This window comes from Poromitra crassiceps (assembly GCF_964638095.1).
Source record: "Poromitra crassiceps genome assembly, chromosome: 20".
Classification (NCBI taxonomy): Eukaryota; Metazoa; Chordata; class Actinopteri; order Beryciformes; family Melamphaidae; genus Poromitra; species Poromitra crassiceps.
The window spans coordinates 5,106,289-5,133,714 of NC_139637.1; the positions used below are offsets into that span (position 1 = coordinate 5,106,289).

The window sequence follows — 27,426 nt, forward strand, 5'->3', positions numbered from 1 at the left end:
ATATATTTATAATTACAGGCAGTTATTCACTGTGTGATCGCCACTTTATCGCTCGACAATAATAGAAAAATAATAGAAACGAAATCACTTAAAGACACCTTAATGATGTCCTCAGTGCAGAATGTGATAAATCAGAATATTAATCTGAGGGAGGGCCACCGCTCGACCCAGCCAAGTCTCGGCCAAGGTGCTGGAAAAATAACTAGAGTTACAAATAAATCAGAATATTAATAAAATATGTGCCTCCTACATTAATATGCTGTTAGCCCTAGTAAATCACCCATATGTGCTTTTTTACATGAACTAATAGTGTAATAATAATAATAATAATGTGTTGTGCAGAACACAGGGATATGTAGTCTCCACTGTCTGTCTGTTGTTCTGTGGTGAATATTTTGGTACAAAACTGCCTTCACTCACTATAATCTGGATGTGGGCTAATGGAAACTGGAATTTCTTTCCAGACAGACTAAGAATCAGAATCAGAATTATTTTATTTGCCAAGTATGTTTTCACATACTAGGACATTGTCTTAGTGTGGTTGGTGCTCAAGAGGAAATAACATCTCCTTCTTTTGAATCAAACTTCAGTGGGTGCTCCTTCCTCCACAGGTGTCTCTGGCTAATTTACACAGGTAAGTAGGAAATGACTTCTTTTCTCCACCAAAACAAAACTGATGACGTCACTCACATACACAGTCTCTTAGCTGCCACCCTCAGTACCTACATTCTCCACACCTATTTCTCTCTTCTTGTCACTATCTACCTTCTGTCTCTCTCTCTCTCTCTCTCTCTCTCTTTGTATAAACTCTGTTTTTATTCAACTCTATCGTTCACTCTTAATCCATATTCAGAATTTTTGTTTCATTGCCGATGGGAAAGAAGGGGGTAAAACACGCAATAACTTTATGTCTATTTGAGTTTCTATCATCTAGTTGCCATAGCGACAGCTGCTATATAGATTGGTGTCCATACGAGCCTGGTTACTGTTTAACCTCTCCACCCACATTTGCCCAGATTAGGAAAATCAATAAGATAACAGCGGCAACAGCGGCCTTACCTTGCTCCAACAAACAGCCTCCTCGCGCTGAAGCTGCGCCCGTGTGCCAAACTTCCACATTTGACACCTTCTTCTTTCTGCTGTGAGAATCCAGAGTGGATTTTAAAACAGATGCTTTTGAAAAGGGAGACGAGGGCGACAACATGGTCAATGTAAATACACAAGTCAGCTCAAGTATGGAACTTCCATTTGGTGAGTAACACACCTTTCCTTTGGATCACTTTAACTCGGGCGGGTTTTGGGTGAAAAAGCTGGAGGGTGAACAGCTGCTCGCTCCGCGTGTCGTCGGGTTTGGCTTCTCAGCGCCGGGTGGGTCACGGCGAAAGTCCTGCGAGGAAGTATCAGCGCCATTTGGGTCTGGCTCGTTCACACGGCTGCAATCTAGGGAGGTGTGTCAGAGATATGGAGGCTGTTAAAACGGCCCTGGACACTGATGATGATGATACACTGGCTCGAGAACATTGAGATAGAAGAGCAGGATGATTTGAACATTTTAATCACGCTGTTGTCACCATAACGGTTACAAATGAGTCTTTTGAGACAGTGTAGTAAATGGATGAAGTCTTGTAGCTGTTATCATTCTGGGCATGTGCTGCGAAAATGTCTGGACGCTGATCATGTCTCGCTGGGGAGTAAAAGTGACTACGGAAATACAGAAATATGAAATGTGTGATGAAACCTTGCCAAGCAGAACGTTTTTTTTTTTTTTTTTTCTGGGCTTTGAGTTGAGTTATGACTATATGATGCAGTGGAGTGTGAACATACACCCACACACACACACACACACACCCACACACACACACACCCTGATGTACAGCCCTGTAACAGGCTGCACAGAACGCTTCCTGTGTTTTGATTGTTCTGAACGATCCCCATGGAGGAGCCTCATTGAGCTGCTCTATAGACCAAATCAGCGGGATGTTTACATTTACTTCCGGGTACCCCTGGGTCCACACATTATAATGGCGGTGAACGGCACAAACTGACGTGTTGAAGACAAAAACAGACAAAGAAGACAAAAATGGTTCGTCCGTGTTGTGTTGTTGTTTAATATCATTCATAACAACACTTTCACTAACGTTAGTGGAGACCAGACTAGCTTATTTACCTGTTGGACCAGACCAGAGTAGACTTGACGCTAAATTAAATTAACGTGGCGTCAGTAGCTCTGTCTGTAACGTTAACGAGTCTGCTCTCGCCGAGAAGAGCCTGGTGACGCGAGGTTACGAGTCTGCAAAAAAACAGCGAGTTTGACAGACAAACAAACGTTATTAGCTAGCTAACACTACATAAAACAAACACAGAAGAAAGGCTAGATACGTCGGACAAGCATGTTTACCAACCGTTTAACCATTTAAATTGAAAGTAGTCGGCCGAAAACAACGAGAGGGTTTGACAGCATTTATTTGACAACACGCACATTTAAACCTGCCGCCTTCCCCAAGTGGTACCCGGAAGTAAATTTGTTTACATGGTGACGTCACGGTGATTTGGTCTATAGAGAGCCAAAGTGGAACGTCACTTCCTGCTTCAGCACTGTACCAGAGATTTTCATCCGCCATTTATTTTCCCATAGACATTTCGTAAAATGCTTATAAAAGTAGTTTTACTTGTTCAAACCAAACGGTTCAGATATATTTAGAATCGGGGGAGACAATAGAACATTTCACTCGGACCAAAACAAAAAACAACAACATTGAAAAAATATTTTCTTTAAATTCTGAATCTTTAACCGTTTGGTTTGACCAAGTAAAACTCTTTTTGTAAGCATTTTACGAAATGTCTATGGGAAAATAAATGGCGGATGAAAATCTCTGGTACAGTGCTGAAGCAGGAAGTGACGTTCACTTTGGCTCTCTATAGAGTAGACTAAGCATACTGTGCTGCAGGTGCACACATGCAGTAGTTGTGGTTTTGTCATCATTCATTGAGTGATTTGCATGTCACACACGGGGATGTGCAGACGCAAATGTGTTTTTACAAAGCTGTTGAAATGAGCTTTGAAAAGTCAACTGAGTCAAATGAGAAAAATGAAGAAAGAAAAGACACAATGCGGCGAAACCGTTTTCTGTGTCCCTCGACAAGCCATGCTATTCTTCATCCTTTAGGACCATGCAGGGAGGTTTTGAAGCATCCTAGTGTGGTGGACCCTGTCCCACCATGCCTTTCAACTGTTTTTGTTTCTATTTATTTATTTATTTATTTATTTATTTATTTATTTATTTATTTATTTATATATTTATTTATTTATTTATTTATTTATTTATTTATTTATTTATTTATCTATTTATTTATTTATTTATTTATTTATCTATATATATATTTTTTATTTATTTATCTATTTATTTATTTATTTATTTATTTATTTATTTATTTATTTATTTATTATTATTCTTTAATAATACCACTGTCAAATGGCTCTGCTCAAACTTCAACACCTCAGCTCTCTGTTCCACTTTGTATTTACATGTCAGTCTATCCTCCACCTCCTTTGCAGGGAGTCAATCTAATAAGAATACTATTCACAACAACAACAACAATCAATATAATGATATTGAATGATCGCCTTCATCATATGGGTTCCTTTACTGAGAGGAGGTGTCAACAAGACACAATGCATCAATTTTGACAATAATGCGGTATGAAATGACTTCATGACTAGCCAGTGATTATAATACCAAAGAATATTTATCGGACTTAACCCTAACCCCTCAAATGCCACCTGACACAGCGTTTAACCGCACAATCATGTGACGCAGCAGATTATTATGGCTCTATTGATTATTATTATTATGGCTCTATTGATTAGCACTGATGTTCAATCTAGGCTACATGACACAAGATAGAAGAACCTCAGATATATATATATATATATATATATATATATATATATATATATAGAGAGAGAGAGAGAGAGAGAGAGAGATAATCCACTCAAGTTTTTGATTATTCTATTCTACTGAAGGAAGATGCTTGTGTTAGTTTGACTATTATGTATTTAGTCGCACAGTATTGGGTCATTTTGGCAATCGTGTCTCCCAGAACCGTGTATGAAGATCTCCATTCACTCCAATGGACCAGTTTTTTACTCTCAAGAGTTCCAGGAAGTAAGGTCCTGGATTAAGCAGCTCTGTCGAGTTGCAGCAAAATGGACAGTTTGTGTTGTACTTTGAAAGTTTTTTTTTTTTCTTGAATCAAATTGTACATTATCAGCTTTATTTTAGCATTCAAAAGTAGCGCGAGACCCCTTCCTGGCTGCTCATTGGCTAATGAGTCACGCATTTTGGTCCTCCACTGACACCACTCTCTCTCTAGATTGCTCTAGTGTCTCCCTGATAGTCACAGCCAATAACAATCTGCAACGTGGTCACAAGCACAGATTATGTTAACACATTGAATGCCAGCCATGTTTTCATTCCTGTAGGTAAGTTGTGCCAGGGGTGTTTTTGACGATTCTGGCTCATTTTAGAAACAGCCGAGGATTCTTTTCTGTTAAGAATTCATGAACACCAATCATCTAAAAATAACTAATAGAATGTGTGCTTTCTCTGTCTAAAAGAGTTAGTTTGCAGAGTTAGTAGTTATGTAGATATTAGCCGTTGAGTACAGCATGGTTTCAGCGTCTGGAAATTTATTCAGAGATAAATGGCTTTTTGTGAAACAGTCACTTTAACCATTCATTTTTGGCATCAGTAAGACCGTCAGACATTCTAAACAATAGTTTTGAACAGTAATTTCCTCCATAACAACAGGAAACACCCCTCTCATTCAAACTCCTCCCTCCGTGTGTCTTCTCCTCCTTCCTCCTGGCTGTACAGCGGGCGTGTCAGAAGCGCTTTTGCTGCTGCCTGCCTGTGTGCCTGCCTGCCTGCTTGCCTGCGTGCAGACGCTCCTTGTGCGAGTCAAGATGGGCCGGGGAATGCGTGGGCGATGGGCAGATGTTGATTCTGGCCTTTCTGAGGTGTTTCAAAGTGTGTTTCACCTATGATCTATTTTGCAAATCGCTCTCCGCTCTCTGTGTGCTGCTGCCGGTGCGCGGCCGCTCTCAGGCAAGACAAGTCTTGGAAGGATTACTGTAAAATCGCCACGGCATTTCCTTGAACGGCTTGGTCCCGCTGCAGTTTTTTCTTTGATTTCGGTCGTCTGGGGGAGCACTGTCAACACTTAGTGGGTCGGTAAAATAGATTATACACATTATCTTGCTCCAATAGTGATCTCGAAGATGTAAAAGTTGTTGATTGATGTACCACCGTCAAAAAAAAAAAAATGTTTATGTAAGACGAGTAAACTCGGCTCTGGCACTTAAGCGTTGGATTATGTAAGACGAATTATTTCGGCTATGGCACTTAAGGTGTTAATTAGCCAACTAAAGAGCCATGAATCCAGAAAGTCTGTGTCACCTCCAGCTGGTTATCCAGGACAATAAGCAACATTTGTTTAGCTTCTATATACTGTATACTTGACAAACCTTCTAAAACCACTACATTTCAGTTACAAATGTATTTCCTTAGCAGCTGCCTTCTCTACGCTTCTCTTTGGCCTAGATCAGGTTATACTACCTGTCTTTGTGCCAACAAACAGAACTGCAAATCACTACTTTGAATTGTGCTGATACAATGTTTCCAAAAATCATCTAGTTTGAAATGGATGTGTTGTGTTGTGTGTTGTGTTGTGTTGTGTTGTGTTGTGTGATGTGTGCTGTGTGTGATGTGTTGTGTTGTGTTGTTGTGTGTTGTGTGTTGTGTGTTGTGTGTGTGATGCGTGTGTGTTGTGTGATGTGTGCTGTGTGTGTTGTGTGTGTTGTGTGCTGTACTGTGAGTTCCACGTTTCCTTGCATTATTTTGTAGACAATGCAATCTATACAATGTACTAACTAGACAATAGACATACAGCACGAGCAGATCATTACAGCCATCCATCTTGAGAAGAGAACTGAACGTGACGAGAGCTTTATTGACTTGTCTTGAACACCACAATACGCAACAATTTGCAGTCTCCTCCCCCCTAAATACTCCTTTATCCTCAACTACTGAGACAAAACAACACACTTTCCTCTCAGCAAGGAAGCCCATGGCCTGTACCAGTCACATGACTCCATGTCAGTCACATGACTCCATGTCAGACACATGATGGGATTAACCCATTGATACCTGATGCAGCATTTGTGTGTGTGTATCCCTTTAAGGTCTTAAAGGGATACACACACACAAATGAGGGATATACACGCAAATGCTGCATCAGGTATCAATGGGTTAACTGCACAACGGTCATAACCTGGGCAAACGCCTGATCGGGGCTGTTTGCAGAATCAGTTGGCGAATGTAAACAGGACAACAGCCATTGAGCAGCCCCTCGGCCGATATATCTGTTTGCCTAGGAAGCTCAATGACTTGACAGTGGGGCAGCGAGACGAGAGGCCTGGCTGGGCCTGGCTTAGTTAAGAAGAGTAACTGAAGTCATCAACAGACTCAGCTTTAAGAGGCGCTGATGGCACATGATGCCTGCAGCAAGGATTTGAATTGGTAACTGGGAAAATACAACATAGATAATATAGTGCATATTAAAGGGATAGTTTGGATTTTTTTGATGTGGGGTTGTATGAGGTACTTGCATACAGTCAGTGTATACTACATGTGGTAGAATGCAGCCGGCGTAGAGAAATGGAGACTGGGATAGCGCCATATCTATCTATCTATCTATCTATCTATCTATCTATCTATCTATCTATCTATCTATCTATCTATCTATCTATCTATCTATCTCTATCTATATATATATCTATATATCTATATATATATATGGTATCTATACATACATACATACATATTGTTTCTCTTTCCAATGGCAGTGGGCTGGCACTGGCCACATAAACATTTAATTTGACACTTTATGGTAAATGGCAAGGTATCAAATCCGTGTTTGGCAGGTACCAAATCTTGCATTTTTGCAATATTGAAACCCTTTAGTGGAGAGATTTCTTAGGCCATGTTCAGACTAGGACCTATTAATGATTCTATCCAGATTGGTTTTATGAGTGTGGACGCTCCAAGTCTGATTTGTGTCACTTGTCCCAAACCACATATGGAGGTCTGGACACACAGATCCGACTTTGTGGCAGTGCGGACACACTCCCAAATCAGATTTGGGAAACCAATCAAGATAATGATGATTAATGACTTTAGCAGCAAATCAGATTTGCCTGTAATGTGAACATGGCCTTAGTCTTAATTTTTGTCATCTGGATCAACGTTGAGACTGTAATGCTCTATTTCAGCATGGTGTGTGGGCTGTGCCAAGTGGCAATGTGCTTTTTATTGCCTGTAGCCAGCTGGTGGGACTACAGCCTACTAGTGTGTCCAGGCCTCATCATGTGATCACATCGTTTTCAGTATTTAACAAGGTTGCTTAAGGGCACAGACATAATGCAACCTCTTTATCACTTATATGTATATTGATTGTCTGAAATAAATTCAATCTCTGGACAAATTTTCAAATTCTGAAAAGTATAGCTCTTTACAACAAAGTTACAAAACGATGTCATAAAATGAACACAATCAGCTATAGTGAAGAGAGGGTTTACTGAAATAAAGTATGAAATTCAACCATGCCGGAGCCCTGAGTTAGCATTCTGCACGGAGGGTGTAGTGGCTATTGCACACTGTTCACTTGACACCATTAAGCCGGGCGTTCAAGTCTCCAATCAAATCTCATTGTGACAGGCATTAGGGGGATTAGCCCTTACAGCCTCGCTGGCAGGCAGCTGTGTCCAGTAGCTGTGGCCCTGGTGCTGCTCAGCCTGGCTGGGCCTGACAGAGCCGGGCCTGAGAGAGGCGAGCCTCCCCGGCTCATGGGTCAGAACTCAGCTGGCGAACTGAGAGCGCTTCACAGGGATGTATGGTGAGGATGGGACACTGCACTTCAACCCAGGTAAAGGCACAGGAAGCCAGGCTTTGTAAACGCGGGGTGGGGGAGATGATCGGACGAGGGGAATTAGTCGGAGCATGTCGATCATTCCAGAGTCGGGCACAAACAACAAGCTGTTTTTGCGGTGAAACCGTATAGAGCGTTTTTTCTCGGGGAACGTTTTCTGGATCACTGTTGCTTTCAAAATAAATCGGATCAACGCATGATCGCAGCCAGTGAATGTAAATTGTTTTGCGTGGGAAAACGATAGAATAACGAATGTTGCATAGAGGAAACAAGTGATGTAAAAATAATATCAACTTGAACACAAATTATTATTACACTATCTTGGCAGTCCAAATGATTGAACTGCAATGTGATGCCTGAGTTGGACCGAGCAGGACACATTTAGCCAACAGCTTGTGGATGATGATACACACTAGTATATCACACAGGGACACTCTCCAGAGGAAGGGACCACGTAGGCCAATTGTAATTCCCAGAAAATGAGAAAATAGGTTATTTTTTTGAAAACAATTGTTTTTCGTTTTTTCCATTAATACCCAAGTTTAGGTGTTGAACTATCCATTCCACATAAAATGCAGCCGTTTTAGAATCCGTAAATAAGTGTATCTTGTTAAATAAAAGTCCTTGTTGTCCAGTCCCCCCTATCCTGGCTGCCTAGGTGTGAAAAGCTTCTCCAACTTTGAGGGCCGTTATCTCTGAATGTTGCTTTTAGGAGTGTGAACATTCAAATAAGCATAACTCCCTTCATTCTTTTCAGATTACAATGTGTGACACATCATTTGAAAGTTTACAATCTGAACTTTCATAATCTGTAAAAAACGGAAAAATGACCTCCGCCTACATGTGGGTCGAAATACCAGCAGCTGTCACCTATAGTAAGGATTTGTGCTTACTGTACATGTCCACATGGGGGCAGTAGCAGCTAGACTAGAGAGTCCAGCTTCAGGCCTGCAGGCAGCAGTGTTGGAAAAGGCATCGTTTGGCCTGTGACATTGACATCCCAAATGACGCGGTGATCAGATCAGACCATCGGCTGTTCAAACAGGGCGAGACAGGCCAAGGAGAGAGAGGCTGAGGGCAGCGTGTGTGTGTGTGTGTGTCTGTGTGTGTGTGTGTGTGTGTCTGTGTGTGTGTGTGTGTGCGTGTGTGTGTGTGTGTGTGTGTGTGTGTGTGTGTGTGTGTGTGTGTGTGTCTGTGTGTGTGTGGTGGGGGTGGGTGACCCCAGTCAGGAGGACCCAGTGAGCTGAACCTGCCCAGCACCAAAAAAACTCGTGCATAGTACTGCTGCAGGGTCAGTGACGAGCCGATCACTTTCAAGTCTGCATACACAGTATCATATCACCTATATGAATGTTAAAGCAATTAGGTTAAAAGTCACAGACGTTTATTTTAACACAGAATATTTGTCCGGTGTATTTTCATTGACGTTTCAAACTGCAGTGATGTCAGAACTTTGCTGTCTGCACTATTTGAGGACTATTTTTTATTTTTTTTGTCCCTGCATGTGCTGATAGGATAAGGTTGAATTCCTAAATATTTATTGTCTTGTTATTCAAGATATGGAGGTTAAATGTCTATTGATCTGCTGATGACGAGAGGCCCTACAGGGAGTCAGGGAGATAAAGGCACCTCGGAGCAGCAAGGCTGCTGACAGAAGTGATCCGGCCAGCAGTCAAAATGAATTCTCAGCAAAACACAAGTTAATGATTCTAGAGGCTTATCGCAGAGTGTGATTGATTTACGTCGTGCAGCATGGCTCTTCATGTTTATTGATGCAATTGTTTACTTATTTGGTGCAAAGAGGCGACGTGAGTTTTTCACTGTGCAGAAAAACAGCTCTGACTGGATATGTCACGGGGGAAAGAAACACGCTCCTGTACATTTACACATTTGCAAAATGTTGCAAAACAGCCGTCAAACCCGAAACATTGCACAGTTCTACTGAAAGCTTATTTTGATTTAAAGAAATACATGTTACAGATTTTTTTTTTTTAAGTATTGCCTTCCGCATGCCTGAACACAAACTGATTTGAAGCTTACAAAAACGAAGTTCAAAGCAAACATTTGACATTATCGGTGTCGTGGGGAGAGTAAGTGAAAAGTAATAGCGTTGCGTTATCTTCTCCTCAAACTACGTGCTTCTCACCTTTATTTGCCAACATCTTTATTACCCAGTAATGCTATGGGATAAGTAGAACTTGTGCAAAATTAGGCTTTAGTGGTTTATCATTACCCCAAGACCAAATAGTCATTATGGGCGAGGAGGACTATGAGAACTAACTTTTCTGAACAAATATATGATTTTCAACTGGCTCTGCTTTAGCCTATTCTTTTTGCATTTTTCAGCTATTAAAGTTTGCGTTCTTCATACCTCACAATTAGCTAAATTAATTATAATTATGAATAATTAATTAGCTCCCCCAAAAGTGAGGTAACGCGTGACTGAAGAGAACATACAAATAGTCTAACTCAAATGTTACAGTAGGCTATACATTTGATCTTTTGAGTCAATATGGAAAAGCCTCTTTAACACTCCGGACAACAGCTATGCTGTTAAATGACGTTCTCAAGTTGAACACAAGACTTGACAGCAACGTTGAACTGAGCCCAACAGAGATGACGACTTCACTGAAGTCGAGAGGAGGATAAACAAAGACTGTTCAGGCCTCGGACGCTCTGCTATTGATCAGTTTAGCTTCCATAGAGTTATCAAAGGAAGCTTGATTCAATTTAAATTTTTACATTCGACTGAGCAGAAGAACATTATTTGACTGAGCTGGGTAAACGTATTGATTCAGAAAGTAGTGTAAATTAATTCACTGTGAATTCAGCACAGACTTAACAGACTAAACATTCATGATAACAAAATGAGATAAACAAAAATCACAAAAATCAACATCAGCGTGAACAACAAAAGTGTTATATATTATAAATATATATTATATATTTATATATATAATATTCTCGTGAGGCAGAAACTATGATATTCCCTGGCGAGCCAGAGGGGCCTGTGTGATTTGCAGATAGTTATCTGTTGACAAGGTCTTTGCCATGTCACTGTACTCACCTATCTCCTCCATCTACTGCAGGAGACGCTTTTTCTACTGGCCTCAAATATGCTGCAGCAAGCACCACCTTGTCTCTTCTCTTTGACTCTTATCATCATCAACAACACATCAACAACACTCCTGGATGTGAAGAATAAACACTCACTTTGTGTCTGGAGTGGAGCGCTTAAAAAAAAAAGTTTCCCAAACTGTGTATTCCAAATCTTATTCAGGCACCATGGATTCTCCTTTCTCCCAGCTGCTAGTTCCAGTATTTTGATTTGACTATGAAGCTTCCCTGCCGCTTGCCTTTCAGATGGGACTTGGGGGAAATGAAATGTAGTCATTGAGGAGAAGGTACAAATAGGCAGTGGTTACAAATGGAGTTTGGTCAGTGGTCGGAGATTCCTATTCAGAAGATAGACAGGACTTTGTTCACAAACTGGAGTTTGAAGTTTCAAAGGGGAGAATCACACAAGTGTTACATCAGTTCTCGCCGATCCTTTGACTTTTAGCCCCGGGGCCGAGGGTTTGGGTGACTGATTATAAGACAGCAGCACGCATCCCATCACGGGTCAATGTGTCTTCCTCATGCTGCATGCTATATGACAGCTCAGTGCAATATGCTGCATGCTATATGACACATGCTATATGCTACATGCTATATGACAGCTCAGTGCAATATGCTGCATGCTATATGACAGCTCAGTGCAATATGCTACATGCTATATGACAGCTCAGTGCAATATGCTGCATGCTAAATTACACATGCTATATGCTACATGCTATATGACAGCTCAGTGCAATATGCTGCATGCTATATGACACATGCTATATGACACATGCTATATGACAGCTCAGTGCAATATGCTACATGCTATATGACACATGCTATATGACAGCTCAGTGCAATATGCTACATGCTATATGACAGCTGAGTGCAATATGCTACATGCTATATGACACATGCTATATGACAGCTCAATGCAATATGCTACATGCTATATGACACATGCTATATGACAGCTCAATGCAATATGCTACATGCTATATGACACATGCTATATGACACATGCTATATGACAGCTCAATGCAATATGCTACATGCTATATGACAGCTGAGTGCAATATGCTACATGCTATATGACAGCTCAATGCAATATGCTACATGCTATATGACAGCTCAATGCAATATGCTACATGCTATATGCTACATGCTATATGACAGCTCAATGCAATATGCTACATGCTATATGCTACATGCTATATGACAGCTCAGTGCAATATGCTACATGCTATATGACAGCTCAATGCAATATGCTACATGCTATATGACAGCTCAGTGCAATATGCTACATGCTATATGACAGCTCAGTGCAATATGCTACATGCTATATGACAGCTCAGTGCAATATGCTACATGCTATATGACACATGCTATATGACAGCTCAGTGCAATATGCTACATGCTATATGACACATGCTATATGACACATGCTATATGACACATGCTATATGACAGCTCAGTGCAATATGCTACATGCTATATGACACATGCTATATGACACATGCTATATGACAGCTGAGTGCAATATGCTACATGCTATATGACAGCTGAGTGCAATATGCTACATGCTATATGACAGCTCAATGCAATATGCTACATGCTATATGACAGCTCAATGCAATATGCTACATGCTATATGCTACATGCTATATGACAGCTCAGTGCAATATGCTACATGCTATATGACAGCTCAATGCAATATGCTACATGCTATATGACAGCTCAGTGCAATATGCTACATGCTATATGACAGCTCAGTGCAATATGCTGCATGCTATATGACAGCTCAATGCAATATGCTACATGCTATATGACAGCTCAATGCAATATGCTACATGCTATATGACAGCTCAGTGCAATATGCTACATGCTATATGACACATGCTATATGCTACATGCTATATGCTGCATGCTATATGACAGCTGAGTGCAATATGCTGCATGCTATATGACACATGCTATATGCTACATGCTATATGCTGCATGCTATATGACAGCTGAGTGCAATATGCTGCATGCTATATGACAGCTGAGTGCAATATGCTACATGCTATATGACAGCTGAGTGCAATATGCTACATGCTATATGATACATGCTGTATGCTATATGACAGCTCAGTGCAATATGCTGCTATATATATATATAGCAGCATATATATATATATATATATATATATATATATATGAGCATGGGATTAGCATAAAGTGAGCATGCCCCTTTTATTCAGATACTGTATCTTGAGGTGAGAGGTCAAGGGACCCCTTTGAAACTGGCCATGCCAGTTTTTCCTTCCGACAAGCTAGCATGTGATGTGTTTGGTACCAATGGGTGCTTTAAGTCTTCTAGTTTCAGGGGATACCAGTATATTCACTCTGGCTTTTTAAATGGGCCTGCTACAGCCTCTGAAATACTGTCATCTGGGCCAAGAACTTTCCCCTCCCTGGACAAAACCATATCTAACAAAAATATTCTCAGATTCAGGGGACACAAAATTGTATCAAATGGGGGTCCATGGCCCAAATGTGTAATAATTTAGGGGTTCTTGATATGAAAAAGGCTGAGAATCACTGTTATAGAATACCTCCCCCTTTCTCCTCACCAAAATTCAGACAAGTTACGGGCGATTTTGAAAGTAACTTGCCCTATCTGATATCTGACACAACAGTTTGTCAGCGTGTGTGATTAAGAAAGCTACAAGCATGCAGATTATACTTTATAGTCCTGTATATGACCGTTCCTTGAGGACTTCACAGAATTGTAAGATGGCAGTGGTGATAAAAGTGCTTTAATGACGGGGAAGATAAGATTTATTTTCCGAGTGACTCATTTATAGCTTCACACAGAATCCCATCTCCTCTGCTTACAGGTTTGTTGGAATAATCAACACACTTCTTGAGCAAATATGGGCATTGCAGAGGAATCGAACGTGAAGACATGTTGTTATCGACGATGGCTGTTGTGTAGGCGGGTGATAGGACATGCTCCATTTAAAACAGCCACGTTTCATACTGGATTACAGTGATACTCAACTTGTGGCCCAGGGGCCAGATGCGGCCCGCGATAGGGTGCAGAGTGCCCCCCCCCCGACCATTTTCTAATTCACAATGAAAACTAATGTGAAATCAAGTTTGACTGAGCTCCATCTAAATTGTCAAATATGGTCGTCTGCTCCCCGCCCAGGCACTTACAGTATAATGTATGTATCTTAACTCAGTGGTTCTCAAATGGGGGTCCGGGGACCCCCAGGGGTCCGTGGCACTTTGCAAGGGGGTCCGCGAAAAGTTTTCAGGAAAATATATATATATATTTTTTTTGCAAAAGCTTCATAGCGAAAATATTTTATGCCTTAAATCTAAAATGGTTCATGGATTACATTCTAATCTAACAAACCTATCAGTTTAAAAATCAAGCACGTTGCCGTGGAAACAATTAAGCTTAGCCCAAAATCACAAATCAGAATGAGGAGGTCCCCGGTATATTTTCTATCTTGCAAGGGGTCCTTGGCTGAAAAACATTTGAGAACCTCTGTCTTAACTAACTTACCTTAACCTAACTAACTAACTATCCTGTGTTCATCAAATTGTGAGACTAAACTCCGGCTGACACCCCAAAAACCTACAATCTGCTACAGAAATATTAATATTAATGTTTGTTTATTAACTGGCCCCTGTCATTTTTGCAAAAGTGGCCCCCGGGCAAAGCAAGTTGAGTATCCCTGCTGTATTGTCATCTCTGAGCACAGAGTCATGGTACTTAGGAGTTTAGCTGCTGATCATTCCTCTATCATGACTGTGAGTTAATCAGATGAGTTGATGTTCACAGCTACATCAAAGCACTCAAGATCAATGAATCTAAATCTATGATCAATGAATCTAAATCTATGATCAGACATGACAGTTAGAGGGGTTGGAAAGAACAGTTCCTACAGGTTTTAATCACACGTTGATGGCGCCCATTTTCATTTCTGATTGGATTAAGAGGGGTTTTTTCGTCAATATGTAATCACTGAACAGGGTTGTTATAACCACCAAGAATGTTATGGTGTTTGCCTGCTGGGAGAGAACTGCGTGGTTTTATGAACGCTCTATATAATTTGGGTGAATGGTTATCAAGCTCAGCGACGTGGGCTTTACTGCTCCAGAGGTCTGCTTGAACCCGAGATCGTTGACCTATTGCGACGTACTGGCACTTTCTCTTCAAATACCGGACTACTGTTTGCTGTGTCACATTCACTTACGCAGAGGAGGCAGTGAATTTACGCAACCACAGAATTTATTCCTGAAAGCGGTCAGGATTCAGAGAATTGTAGGAAAACTAGAATCGCCTTATTTCTTGATTTCTTGATGAGCACATCATTGATTATAATGGTGTGTGTGTGTGTGTGTGTGTGTGTGTGTGTGTGTGTGTGTGTGTGTTTGGCTAAAAGCATACTCTTGTGAGCAGTGTTGGGCGTAACTCATTACAAAAGTGACATATTACATGACTTTTAGCAGTAACTCAGTAATATAACTTATTACCAATATGATTTCCGTAATATTATACCAGTTACTCTGTCAAGTAACACAAGTTACAAATTTAGTTTTTTTTTTTTTTAAATCAAAGCACATATTTAAATAAAGATACAATCATTTCCTAATCAAATTGTGTGTTTTTATGCAAATAACCACTATAGATGACAATAACAAAGGAAAAGAATAAAATTTAGATTTTTGGATTGTTTACACTGACTCCAAGACAGTTTACATTCTTTTTTAGGATGTTCTGGGGCGGCGATGTCATTCTGCTACTGCAGTTATTTTGGTGAAAGTAATGCAAAAGTAGTGTCATAAGTAACGAGTTACTCTACCACAGACAGTAATATTGTAAAGTAACGTATTACTTTCACATGAAAGTAACTAGTAATATGTAGTACATTACATTTTGAAAGTAACTTGCCCAACACTGCTTGTGAGGCTCTAGTCACCTTTGTGCTGCAGGGTCTGATCCAGTGTTGTAGATCAATTCACTATATCTCAAGTCTCCAGTGTTCGAGTCACCATGACCTGAGTCTGAGTCCAGAGTTACTGAACATGACCTGAGTCTGAGTCCAGAGTTACTGAACATGTGTGTGTGAACCACACAGGAGTTACTGAACATGTGTGTGTGAATCCACACAGGACTGCCCCGGCACGAAATTGAATAATGTCACAGTATTAATAAAGCTATCAATATCTTATGCCAATTGATTAGGGCCTATTACAAAAAGACTAACAAAAACAGTTTTGATCAGTTATCAAGTCAGAGCAGTCTGTCGAGTCACCAGTAAAATGAGTTCAGGACTCGAGTACCACAACACTGGTCTGATCTTTAAAGAAATGCTGTATGCCGCCTTTATAAATAATTTGTCTAGCTATAATAATATTATATATGATTATTATTATATTACTATTATATTATAATGATATTTGGCGAGCTGCCCCAGCAGAGCAGGTTCTGAGCATTTGGAGCAGAAGGCAGGCCTCACGTGCATTTTCACAAACAATGAACTCTTTGACATTGAGGCATCAATTTGCTTTAGCAAGAGTTCTTTCTCCTGTTCATTATACTAGAATTAACTGTTTAACTGTTCATTATACTAGAATTAACTGTTTCTCCTGTTCATTATACTAGAATGAACTGTTTCTCCTGTTCATTATACTAGAATTAACTGTTTCTCCTGTTCATTATACTAGAATTAACTGTTTCTCCTGTTCATTATACTAGAATGAACTGTTTCTCCTGTTCATTATACTAGAATGAACTGTTTCTCCTGTTCATTATACTAGAATTAACTGTTTCTCCTGTTCATTATACTAGAATTAACTGTTTCTCCTGTTCATTATACTAGAATTAACTGTTTCTCCTGTTCATTATACTAGAATTAACTGTTTAACTGTTCATTATACTAGAATTAAGTGAGATTTACCCGGAGACGTTTGACACGTGGAAGCAGCTCTGACTAGTGAACACAGACCACTAGTGGGTCTAATGACATTATGAACAGGCAGGTAAGAGACACCTTGCTCTGCTCTCGCCGGGCCCTACAAACAGCTGAGACATTGTGATTTGTGTCGTCGTGACGACGCCATCTTATAGAATGTGTTGCCATGATAATTGGCTATCATCAAATGGGCAACTGGTTTAAACTGGTGGTAAAGTGTGATGTGTCACAGAGGCTGATTTGGCACAGGACTGTTATGGCTCTCATCAGGAAGATGTTTATCCATTACTGACAGAGGTGTGCAGGGAGAGAGAGACAGAGAGAGAGACAGAGAGAGAGAGAGAGACAGAGAGAGAGAGAGAGAGAGAGAGAGAGACAGAGAGACAGACAGAGAGAGAGAGAGAGAGAGAGAGAGAGACAGAGAGAGAGAGAGAGAGAGAGAGACAGAGAGAGAGAGAGAGAGAGAGAGAGACAGAGAGACAGACAGAGAGAGAGAGAGAGAGTGAGGGAGAGAGACAGACAGAGAGAGAGAAGGAGGGAGAGAGAGAGACAGAGAGTGAGGGAGAGAGACAGAGAGAGAGAGAGGGAGAGAGACAGACAGAGAGAGAGGAGGGAGAGAGACAGAGAGAGAGAGAGACAGACAGAGAGAGAGAAGGAGGGAGAAAGACAGAGAGAGAAAGAGAGAGACAGAGAGTGAGGGAGAGAGACAGACAGAGAGAGAGAAGGAGGGAGAGAGAGACAGAGAGTGAGGGAGAGAGACAGACAGAGAGAGAGAAGGAGGGAGAGAGAGAGACAGAGAGTGAGGGAGAGAGACAGAGAGAGAGAGAGACAGACAGAGAGAGAGAAGGAGGGAGAGAGACAGAGAGAGAGAGAGACAGACAGAGAGAGAGAAGGAGGGAGAGAGACAGAGAGAGAAAGAGAGAGACAGAGAGTGAGGGAGAGAGACAGACAGAGAGAGAGAGAGAGAGAGGGAGAGAGACAGACAGAGAGAGAGAGGGAGGGAGAGAGACAGAGAGACAGAGAGAGAGGGAGAGAGACAGACAGAGAGAGAGAGGACGGGAGAGAGACAGACAGAGAGAGAGAGAGAGAGAGGGAGGGAGAGAGACAGACAGAGAGAGAGAGGGAAGGAGAGAGACAGGCAGAGAGAGAGAGGAGGGAGAGAGACAGACAGAGAGAGAGAGAGAGGGAGGGAGAGAGACAGACAGAAAGAGAGAGGGAGGGAGAGAGACAGACAGAGAGAGGACGGGAGAGAGACAGAGAGAGCGAGAGAGAGAGAGGGAGGGGGGGGGGGGGTAGGGTATATCCAAGAGATGAACGATATCAAAGTTGTGTTATCTGTTAAAGAAACACAGCCCTATGATTCACCACTGAGGAGGCTGGTTAACCATCAACCAGAGAGACGCTCCACCTCTGCTCCGGTTAGAGGCGGCTCCTGCTGTCAGTCAGCTTGTGGCCTCCGCACGGTCTCCCCTCTGTGACACCAGCAGCTCCCCATCATCACACTGATCACCACCCTCCCCTGGGCCAGGCAGGCAGGCATCTACCTTTGACTGGGCGGAGCTAGACCCCCCCCCAAAAAAGAGAGGGAGGGGGTGAGAGGAGAAGGTGCTAGTGGTGGGGGGGAACACATTAGCTTCTTGGACAAGTCACTGTCAGCTAGTTGAGAAGTTGCTTGGCCCCAAAGCATTAGCAGACATGGACATGGCAGACTACAGCGACTCTCTGGACCCAGCCTACACCACGCTGGAGTTCGAGAACATGCAGGTTCTGGCCATGGGCGCAGGTGAGTCCCTCTCTATTATGCAGCTCCGCCGATGAACTTTGAGACTTTTACCCGCTGAAAACTTTGGTCAAGGGGAGGACGGAGGAGCCGTGATAAGGGGTCATTTGTCCATCTGCTTTCTGCGTCCAGAGAGGGACGATCATGTGCAATGGTCTTCTCTTTTTATCGCCTCTTTGGTGGCGTAGTAAAACATTAAGAGGTTCGGATTGATATGAGGCTCCGCTCAGTTCTGGTCAGTTGGGAGTGCGGTGTTAACCTGTTGGAGCTTGCACAGTGAGGTGGTGCTACTGGTCATATTTCAGACAGATCCATGACAGGCGAGAAGACATTTCATCCAGTGATGAAGCAGTCGTCTGAGGATCAGGAACATCGCTCTCCTGTTACAAACCGTCTGTTCCCACAGATTCTCCGCTTGAGAATTAGTATAGGGATTTTCTGCTGTTGGGTTGATTAATGGATTTTGAGAAGTGAAGATGACAGCGATGCGGTCTCCCATGACTCCTGGCTGTGCTCCCGATTCTAAAATGAAACTATTTCCAACGATGATTAAAAAAAAAAAATGCTTTAAAGTGACCCTCCACTACATACAATATAACTTTACATTCACCTTCTGGTGTAACGGCATTAAAATGATTCTCACTACCTAACTATTCAACTTTTGAATGGTTATCATAACTACCGTGGTAACCATTTACAACCTAAAGAATGTTTATGCTGATGAAAACATGACATATTGTGTGATTGATTGACACAGTCTGATGACTAGAAGGAAGACTGTCTCCATGTGATTGCCTTTTCAGAGGTAATCAAGCCTACATCAATTAGGCTCTGTTGACTTTGTCTGAGCTACTCAGGCAGCTCATAGATCCTATAGCCGGTTCCTCCTGGAGGCTCATTGTGATCAATGACGCTGATGATGACTGCGCTCACGTCGGCCGCTCACACCTTCTCAGATGAAGCCAGCTTGACGACACGCCTTCAATAAATACACAGTTTGAGAATATTAGGCAGCGAGTCAAGTCATGTTTCTTGATACTTGTTGTATGATTTAGCTTTCATAGAAACGGTTTCATAAAAGCTGCCTGTTCAGTGTCATCCTGGGCATCCCTGTTCCGTGTCTAAACAACCGATGAACTAAGACCTGGTGACCTGATGACCTCTCTCTTCTTCTTCTTGTTCTCCTTCTTCTTCTCCTTCTTCTCCTCCTCCTCGGTGTGGCAGACTCTTCGCCGGCTGAGAGTGCCAGCATGAACGCCACCGGCCACCTGGGGGTGGGCAGCCTGTGTGCCATCTGCGGGGACAGGGCCACCGGCAAGCACTACGGTGCCTCCAGCTGTGACGGCTGCAAGGGCTTCTTCAGGCGCAGCGTGCGCAAAAACCACATGTACTCCTGCAGGTGAGCGCGCACACTGCATCCCAAACGGCTCAAGCACAGACACACATATATAGACACGTGAGAAATCCTGGGCGGTGGGAAATGAATGGCATGCTCTCCCCCTCCCTTAAATGCTACTGTTGAGGCGCCGTTGTGCAAGGCACTACGCCCCCCACGGTGAGTGTGTGGTGGTGTCTAACCCTCCCACCAGTGTAGGAATTTAGCCAGGGGCAAGGGCAAAGAAAGTGCCCCCAAGAAATCTCAGAATGTCCCTAAAAACCATCATCCATGGGGCAAAAACTCCCCCCAATATTTTTGGTAATTTTATTTTCATTCATTTAATTCATTTCCATCTCTAACGCAAACTCAGCACCTGCAAGCTGGTTGCCAGAAGACAACGATGAAGAACACACTCACACAAACAGCACTGTTGTTCACACTACGCTTTAGCAACTTAATGCACTAATTACTATTTTTTAAAGTGCCCCCCAAAAATTTTAAATGCCCCCAGTTTTTAGACAGTGGGGGGAAAAATTGCCCCCAAAATATTTTTTTAAATTTCCTACACTGCCTCCCACCCACTTTCATTACTCCCTCAGGCTGTTACTGTGAATAAGAATATATAGACATGTTGCCTCGTTAAGGGTTTAAATATTGCATAAAGGAACTTAATTGTTGCTTCATTCATTGCAGTTTGAATGAGCTACAGTAGCAATAAACGTCCTCCACTCACTTTCCAGGTTCAATAGACAATGCATCGTGGACAAAGACAAGAGGAATCAGTGCAGATACTGCAGACTGAAGAAATGCTTCAGAGCGGGCATGAAGAAAGAAGGTATAGGAGCCTTTTATCTTCTCACAGCTGTGACAAACCGTCTCGATCTATAGAACTCAATGTGTTTTGGTGAAGAAGTAGTGATTTTTGTGGCAAGCGAGGGGAAAAACAAAATGTCCCACTTAATCAGTGAATCACTGTCATCGTCGTCGTGGTGTGAGCTGAGCTGTCGTCCCCGTTTGGATTTGAAGCCACCCGTAGAGTCGGGCTGTGTCGCAACTCCCAGGAGAGGAGCACCTTGTTAATGTTCACTGCATGAAAGCACTGGAGTCTCTGAGCAGCTTATGCTGAGCAAACATTTCTGAGCAATAATAGTCATATACTGATAAACATGACAGCCTCGGGGCGCCTTATTCTTTCCTTTAAATGACGCAGCATTTTATTTTATTTTATTATTTTATTTGTAATATAGCAAAGTCATGAAGACAATTAAACGTTTGTTCTTGTTTTTCTCGAATAATCAAATTGCTTCGCTGCATACTGTATAAATGCCACATTTTGTGCTGCCTGCAAGCCAAGTCTCAGGGCCATGTTCAGACTAGGAGGCCAAATCTGATTTGTGAACTTTAGTGACCTATTCATGATTCTATCCAGATTGGTTTTATGAGTCTGCACACTCCAAGTCTGATTTGTGTCACTTGTCCCAAACCACATATGGAGGTCTGGACACACAGATCCGACTTGAACACTTGGCCAAATCAGATTTGCGGCAGTGCGGACACACTCCCAAATCAGATTTTGGGAAACCAATCAAGATAATGATGATTAATGACTTTAGCAGCAAATTGGATTTGCCTGTAATGTGAACATGGCCTTAAGTGTTAGTTGCATTCTGACGGGTATACTGTAAATGTGTGTCTTAGCTGTACAGAATGAAAGAGACAGAATCAGCACCAGGAGGTCCAGCTATGAAGACAGTAGTTTACCATCCATCAACGCGCTCATCAACGCAGACGTGCTGTCGAGACAGGTAAGGGTAACCCTAACCCTAACCCTCTAGACAGGTAAGGCCCGGAGCCTCTCTCTGACTAGGATCTTTGACACTACGACAACAAGGTGTCTAATGACTCTGCGTCTGTGTCGACCTCGTGCAGATCACCTCCCCTGGTCCCATCCTGAACGGCGACATCAGGACCAAAAAAATGGCCACCATCACAGACGTGTGCGAGTCGATGAAGCAGCAGCTGTTGGTCTTGGTGGATTGGGCCAAGTATATCCCTGCTTTCTGTGACCTGCCCCTGGATGACCAGGTAAGACCCATAGACACAGACACAGTGTACATAGCTGTATAGACACTCTGGTCACTCATCAACCAAGCCACAACTGAACTGCAGCAGCATCAAACCCCAAACCCATACACTGCACACATCGAGTGCACGCTACAGGACTGTGTGTAGAGATCCACTATAGACCAGCTACGCCTCTCTCTCCTAAAATATTTACCAGGATCAATATTCAAAAGAATATGTACACAGACTTTTTTCCCCCCGTCACGCTCAGTATCAAGACTGATCTCTAGGAACATCTTCAACTCCTCAGCCGGAGTGGGTTAATGTATTTTTAATCCTGGGTTAGAATATGATGAGCTGGTTTTAAAGTTATATCCCTCCTCCAAAAGAAGTACAGAATCATTAACACTGTGATCACCGGGCCTGGGTAACTGATTTGCTGATGTTGTATTAGAGGGACACCAATATGAGTGTCTCTTGAGAGAAATCCGCCACGGTTTTTCTCTCTTCACTTTTCGCTCACTCTTTGAAGCTTCGATCTGCTCAGTGACCTTGGAATACTGACTTTAGAGAATGAGAGACCAGCTAACCACCAAACCAGAGACCAGCTAACCACCAAACCAGAGACCAGCTAGCCACCAAACAAGAGACCAGCTAGCCACCAAACGAGAGACCAGCTAGCCACCAAACAAGAGACCAGCTAGCCACCAAACGAGAGACCAGCTAGCCACCAAACAAGACACCAGCTAGCCACCAAACGGTTTAGCTATATTTAGAATCAGGAGAGTTTGCATGACATTTCACTCGGGACCAAAACCTTTAAAAAAATGCAGGTTTAAAGAAAATATTTTAACTGTGTTTTTCTTGTTTTTTTGGACCGAGTGAAATGTTCTATGGTCTCTCCCGATTCTAAATATAGCTGAACCGTTTGGTTTGATCGAGTAAAACTATTTTTAGAAGCATTTTACGAAATGTCTATGGGAAAATAAACTGCGGAAGAAAATCTCTGGTACAGTGCTGAAGCAGGAAGTGACGTTCACTTTGGCTCTCTTGGGACTTCTTGGGAAGTCAAGGTAGTGGCTAAGTGGGGGGTAGAGTAGAGGTAAAAGCACTGTTCAATTCCCAGCAGTACTTCCGGGCTTGGTCAGACAGACATACATACAGACACAATTGTCTGTGGGTGGGAAGCCGGTGAGCTATGAGTCCTGGTCGCTGCACTAGTGCTTCCTCTGGTTGGTCGGGGCGCCTGGATCGGGAGGAGGGGAACTGGGGGAGTAGTTTGATCCTCCCACGCGCTATGTCCTCAGAAACTCTTGGCTGTCAGGTGAAAAGAAGCGGCTGGTGACTGCACATGTATCAGAGGAAGCATTATGCTATAGTGGGAGTGGGAGTTGGATAAATCCCAAAAAACTTGGTTAAAAGAAGAAAAAGTAGTGGCTAAGTGTTTAAAGGAACACTCTGCCCATTTTCAACCAGCTTTGTATCATTAGAACCTGAGTAGTATATCAGAAAACTGTAAACGGTTTTGAAGTCTGTCATTTAATTTGACAGTTATTGAGTGTTAAAGTGTGGACCAGTGACATCACTGGTCCACACTAACTCAAATGAATAACTCATTAACTCAAATCAACTCTCAATAACTGTCAAACTAGATGAATGACGAATAGTTTGACAGTTATTGAGAGTTGATTTGAGTTAATGAGTTATTAATTTGAGTTAGTGTGGACCAGTGATGTCACTGGTCCACACTTTAACACTCAATAACTGTCAAATTAAATGACAGACTTCAAAACCGTTTAGAGTTTTCTATACTACTGATGTTCTAATGATACAATGCTGGTTGAAAATGGGCAGAGTGTTCCTTTAAATTGTGTACAATGGAATCTGAGACTTCTAGGCTTTTGGCTATATAATACCAAAACATTCATATTAAGGTATAGTGGGGTTCTGGGGATCTCATCAAGTTATTACCAGACTGCTAATTATGAAATGTCTTTCTTTGTATCTCAGGTGGCTTTGCTGCGAGCTCATGCTGGAGAACACCTCCTGCTCGGTGTTGCCAAGAGGTCCATGCTTTACAAAGATCTGCTGTTATTAGGTACAAATTCCATCAAGTATTTTATATCTAAAAACTACGTTCACTCAGTCTTACTGCCATCACTCAATATCTCATACTGCCAGCAAAATGACTGTCCCATCCTGAACAAAATGCCGATGCGTTCCGTTAGACCTGCTCCTAAAATACAAACTGATCCTCCGGCAGGAAACGACCACGTCATCGCCAGAAACTGCCCCGAGCTGGAGGTGTGCAGGGTGGCAGTGAGGATCCTGGACGAGCTGGTGCTTCCCTTCCAGGAGCTTCAGATAGACGACAATGAATACGCCTGCTTGAAGGCCATCGTTTTCTTTGACCCAGGTATGATTGATGACTGAATCATCTTTCAGTTTGTGCAAACTATTTTATATATATACTGTATATATATATTAGTGCGCTTCAGATGAGTGTTTGAATGTCTACTGTACCTATTTCAGAGATGGGAAGTATCTAAGTACAAATACTTGGTTACTGTACTTTACTAAGTATTTATTTTTCTAATTACTTTTTACTTGTACTCCCTACATTTTAACACAAATAGCTATACATCCTACTCCTTACATTTAAAAAACAGGCTAGTTACTCTAGTTTTAATGCACAACAGACAAAAAGGATGTAACGTTGGTCTCTCCCAGCTTTCACGCATTATGTGCACCTTTTTTGTGGAAAAACCATATCACACAAATTATTAGTCAAAGTAGCGTCTTTATACGTCTTAAAACATGTTTGGAGGGGATCTTTTAAGTTTAATAGTCATCATTATATTAATCTGACGTGAGTTTCAGTTGGCTTCGCACAGAAACAGCCAGTAGAAATACTTTTTTTACACAAGTACTGTAACTGTACTTGTACTAAGTACTAAGTAAAGAATGTGTGTACTTTTCCCATCTCTGACCTATAAATTAAATTTAATCTCCATAGTACGTCATGATTAATAATTATTTTCATAAAACAAAGGGGAAAGTATTTATTTTGATGGTTTTTGGTGGAATGCCACTGGAGAAAATACCACGTTGTGTTATGTTTAAAGCCATTTTTCTCTCACGTTTTACTTTTAGACACATAACAGATTAAAATACTCGTAACTTTTGATCTGAGAGAGCTATCTCATTCGTTCAAAAGGTTATACACAGGGGAGGGTTTTATGTAAATATCAAAAAATGAAAATGTCAAATTCCCACCATCTTTTTGCAGGCCACCACACATATAGGTAAAGAGCTCTATGTTGCCTCCCTCAGTATATCAGGAAAGTGACTTACAACACTAACCTGCTTTCATTTGCCCATAGACGCCAAAGGTCTGAGCGACCTGGGGAAGATCAAGAGGATGCGGTACCAGGTCCAGGTCAGCCTGGAGGACTACATCAATGACAGGCAGTACGACTCTCGGGGCCGCTTCGGCGAGCTGCTCCTGCTCCTGCCCACGCTACAGAGCATCACCCTGCAGATGATCGAGCAGATCCAGTTCGTCAAACTCTTCGGCATGGCCAAAATCGACAACCTGCTGCAGGAGATGCTCCTCGGAGGTGAGCTCTCTCGCATGAGGTCCTCTTGCAACTGTGTGGAGAGGCAAAGTGGAACGTCACTTCCTGCTTCAGCACTGTACCAGAGATTTTCATCCGCCATTTATTTTCCCTTAGACATTTCGTAAAATCCTTATAAAAATGGTTTTACTTGTTAAAACCAAACGGCTCAGATATATTTAGAAACAGGAGAGATCGCATAACATTTCACTCGGACCAAAACGTTTTAAAAAATGCGGGTTTAAAGAAAATATTTTTTCGATGTTGTTTTTTTTAGTTTTGGTCCAAGGGAAATGTTCTATGGTCTCTCCCGATTCTAAATATATCTGAACCGTTTGGTTTGACCAAGTAAAACTATTTTTTATAAGCATTTTACGAAATGTCTATGGGAAAATAAATGGCGGATGAAAATCTCTGGTACAGTGCTGAAGCAGGAAGTGACGTTCCACTTTGCCTCTCTATATGCTGTATATGTATATGCCACACAGTAGGTACATTGTGAATGACCGTATATGTTTGTGTGTTTTGTCTCTCAGGTTCTGCCAATGAGGCTCCACATGCACCTCACTCTCTGCACCCTCACCTGGTTCAGGAGCATCTCAGCAGCAACGTCATCGTGGCCAGCAACATGGCCACGCCCATCCACAACGGTCAAATCTGTAAGTACAAATACAATTAGTGCCAATTCAATTAATGCCACGTACGATAGTACGTGGCATTAATTGGCTAGTGCAGGAATCAGATCACGGACGAGGGACAATCAAAAAAGCGTTTGTGCATTGAAATGAATGATAGTTTAACATAGGCTGTGGACTTCCCTCACTTGCACCCAGCTCCATGTGCAGCCTAGTCAGGTAGCTGGAAGGACAAACCAGCTTGGTCGTATAAGCCTCTAAGTTCTTCACGGAGACTAATCTGGCTTTACTTTGTCAAAGGGAACTTCTGTTGTTTTTTCTTCACATTTTTAATGCTCTCAGAAATTTCACAAAAGTTGCCGGCTTATTCCTTGTCTGAAAATTGTGTTGTTTCAAGAAATGTCACACCGACGATTGGCAAAAAAAAAAGGCCACTGTAGCCAATCTGTGGTTTCTCCCTCGATAACTCTCTTGTGTACATATCTGTTCTACTTTTCAGCCACTCCTGAAACGCCCCTACCTTCTCCACCTACCGCCTCCGGCTCAGAACATTATAAAATGGCTCAGGGGGTGATAGCCACCGTGCCCAAGCAGCCCGCCTCCATCCCCCAGCCTACCATCACCAAGCAAGAGGCTATCTAACAACCCACTCTTCTTCCTCTTTCCCTGCATTCAGTTTCTTTTTTATCCTCATGGAAACCAAGGTCTTTATACAGAAGTTTATATATAATCAGCGTTGCAGCTGTTGACTGAAACAGTAAAGTAGCTAAGTGTCTAAATGTAATTGCAAATATCCTAGTAGATTGTTCTTTATTCAAAGTCTTCGGGGATCCAAAACGTCAAAACCCAACTCTACAGACTGTTGCTCTGTACGATCGACATTAAAAGA

General features: G+C 42.1%; 1 protein-coding gene across 2 annotated transcripts; it reads left to right on the top strand.

Annotated features, from left to right (window-relative positions):
* Positions 1–1,202: 1,202 nt before the first annotated feature.
* hnf4a (hepatocyte nuclear factor 4, alpha) lies at positions 1,203–27,179 on the top strand (the record flags this gene model as incomplete). Of its 2 annotated transcripts, none has more annotated exons than XM_083656521.1 (10): positions 1,203–1,251; positions 20,068–20,242; positions 20,962–21,056; positions 21,920–22,026; positions 22,151–22,306; positions 24,296–24,383; positions 24,549–24,701; positions 25,669–25,905; positions 26,439–26,561; positions 27,037–27,179. In XM_083656521.1, 10 exons carry the CDS (start codon positions 1,203–1,205, stop codon positions 27,177–27,179), a joined length of 1,326 nt encoding a protein of 441 aa, XP_083512647.1. The 2 variants fall into 2 exon arrangements, with proteins under 2 accessions (XP_083512647.1, XP_083512648.1); XM_083656522.1 differs by lacking the exon at positions 1,203–1,251 and adding an exon at positions 18,750–18,846.
* Positions 27,180–27,426: the final 247 nt, after the last annotated feature.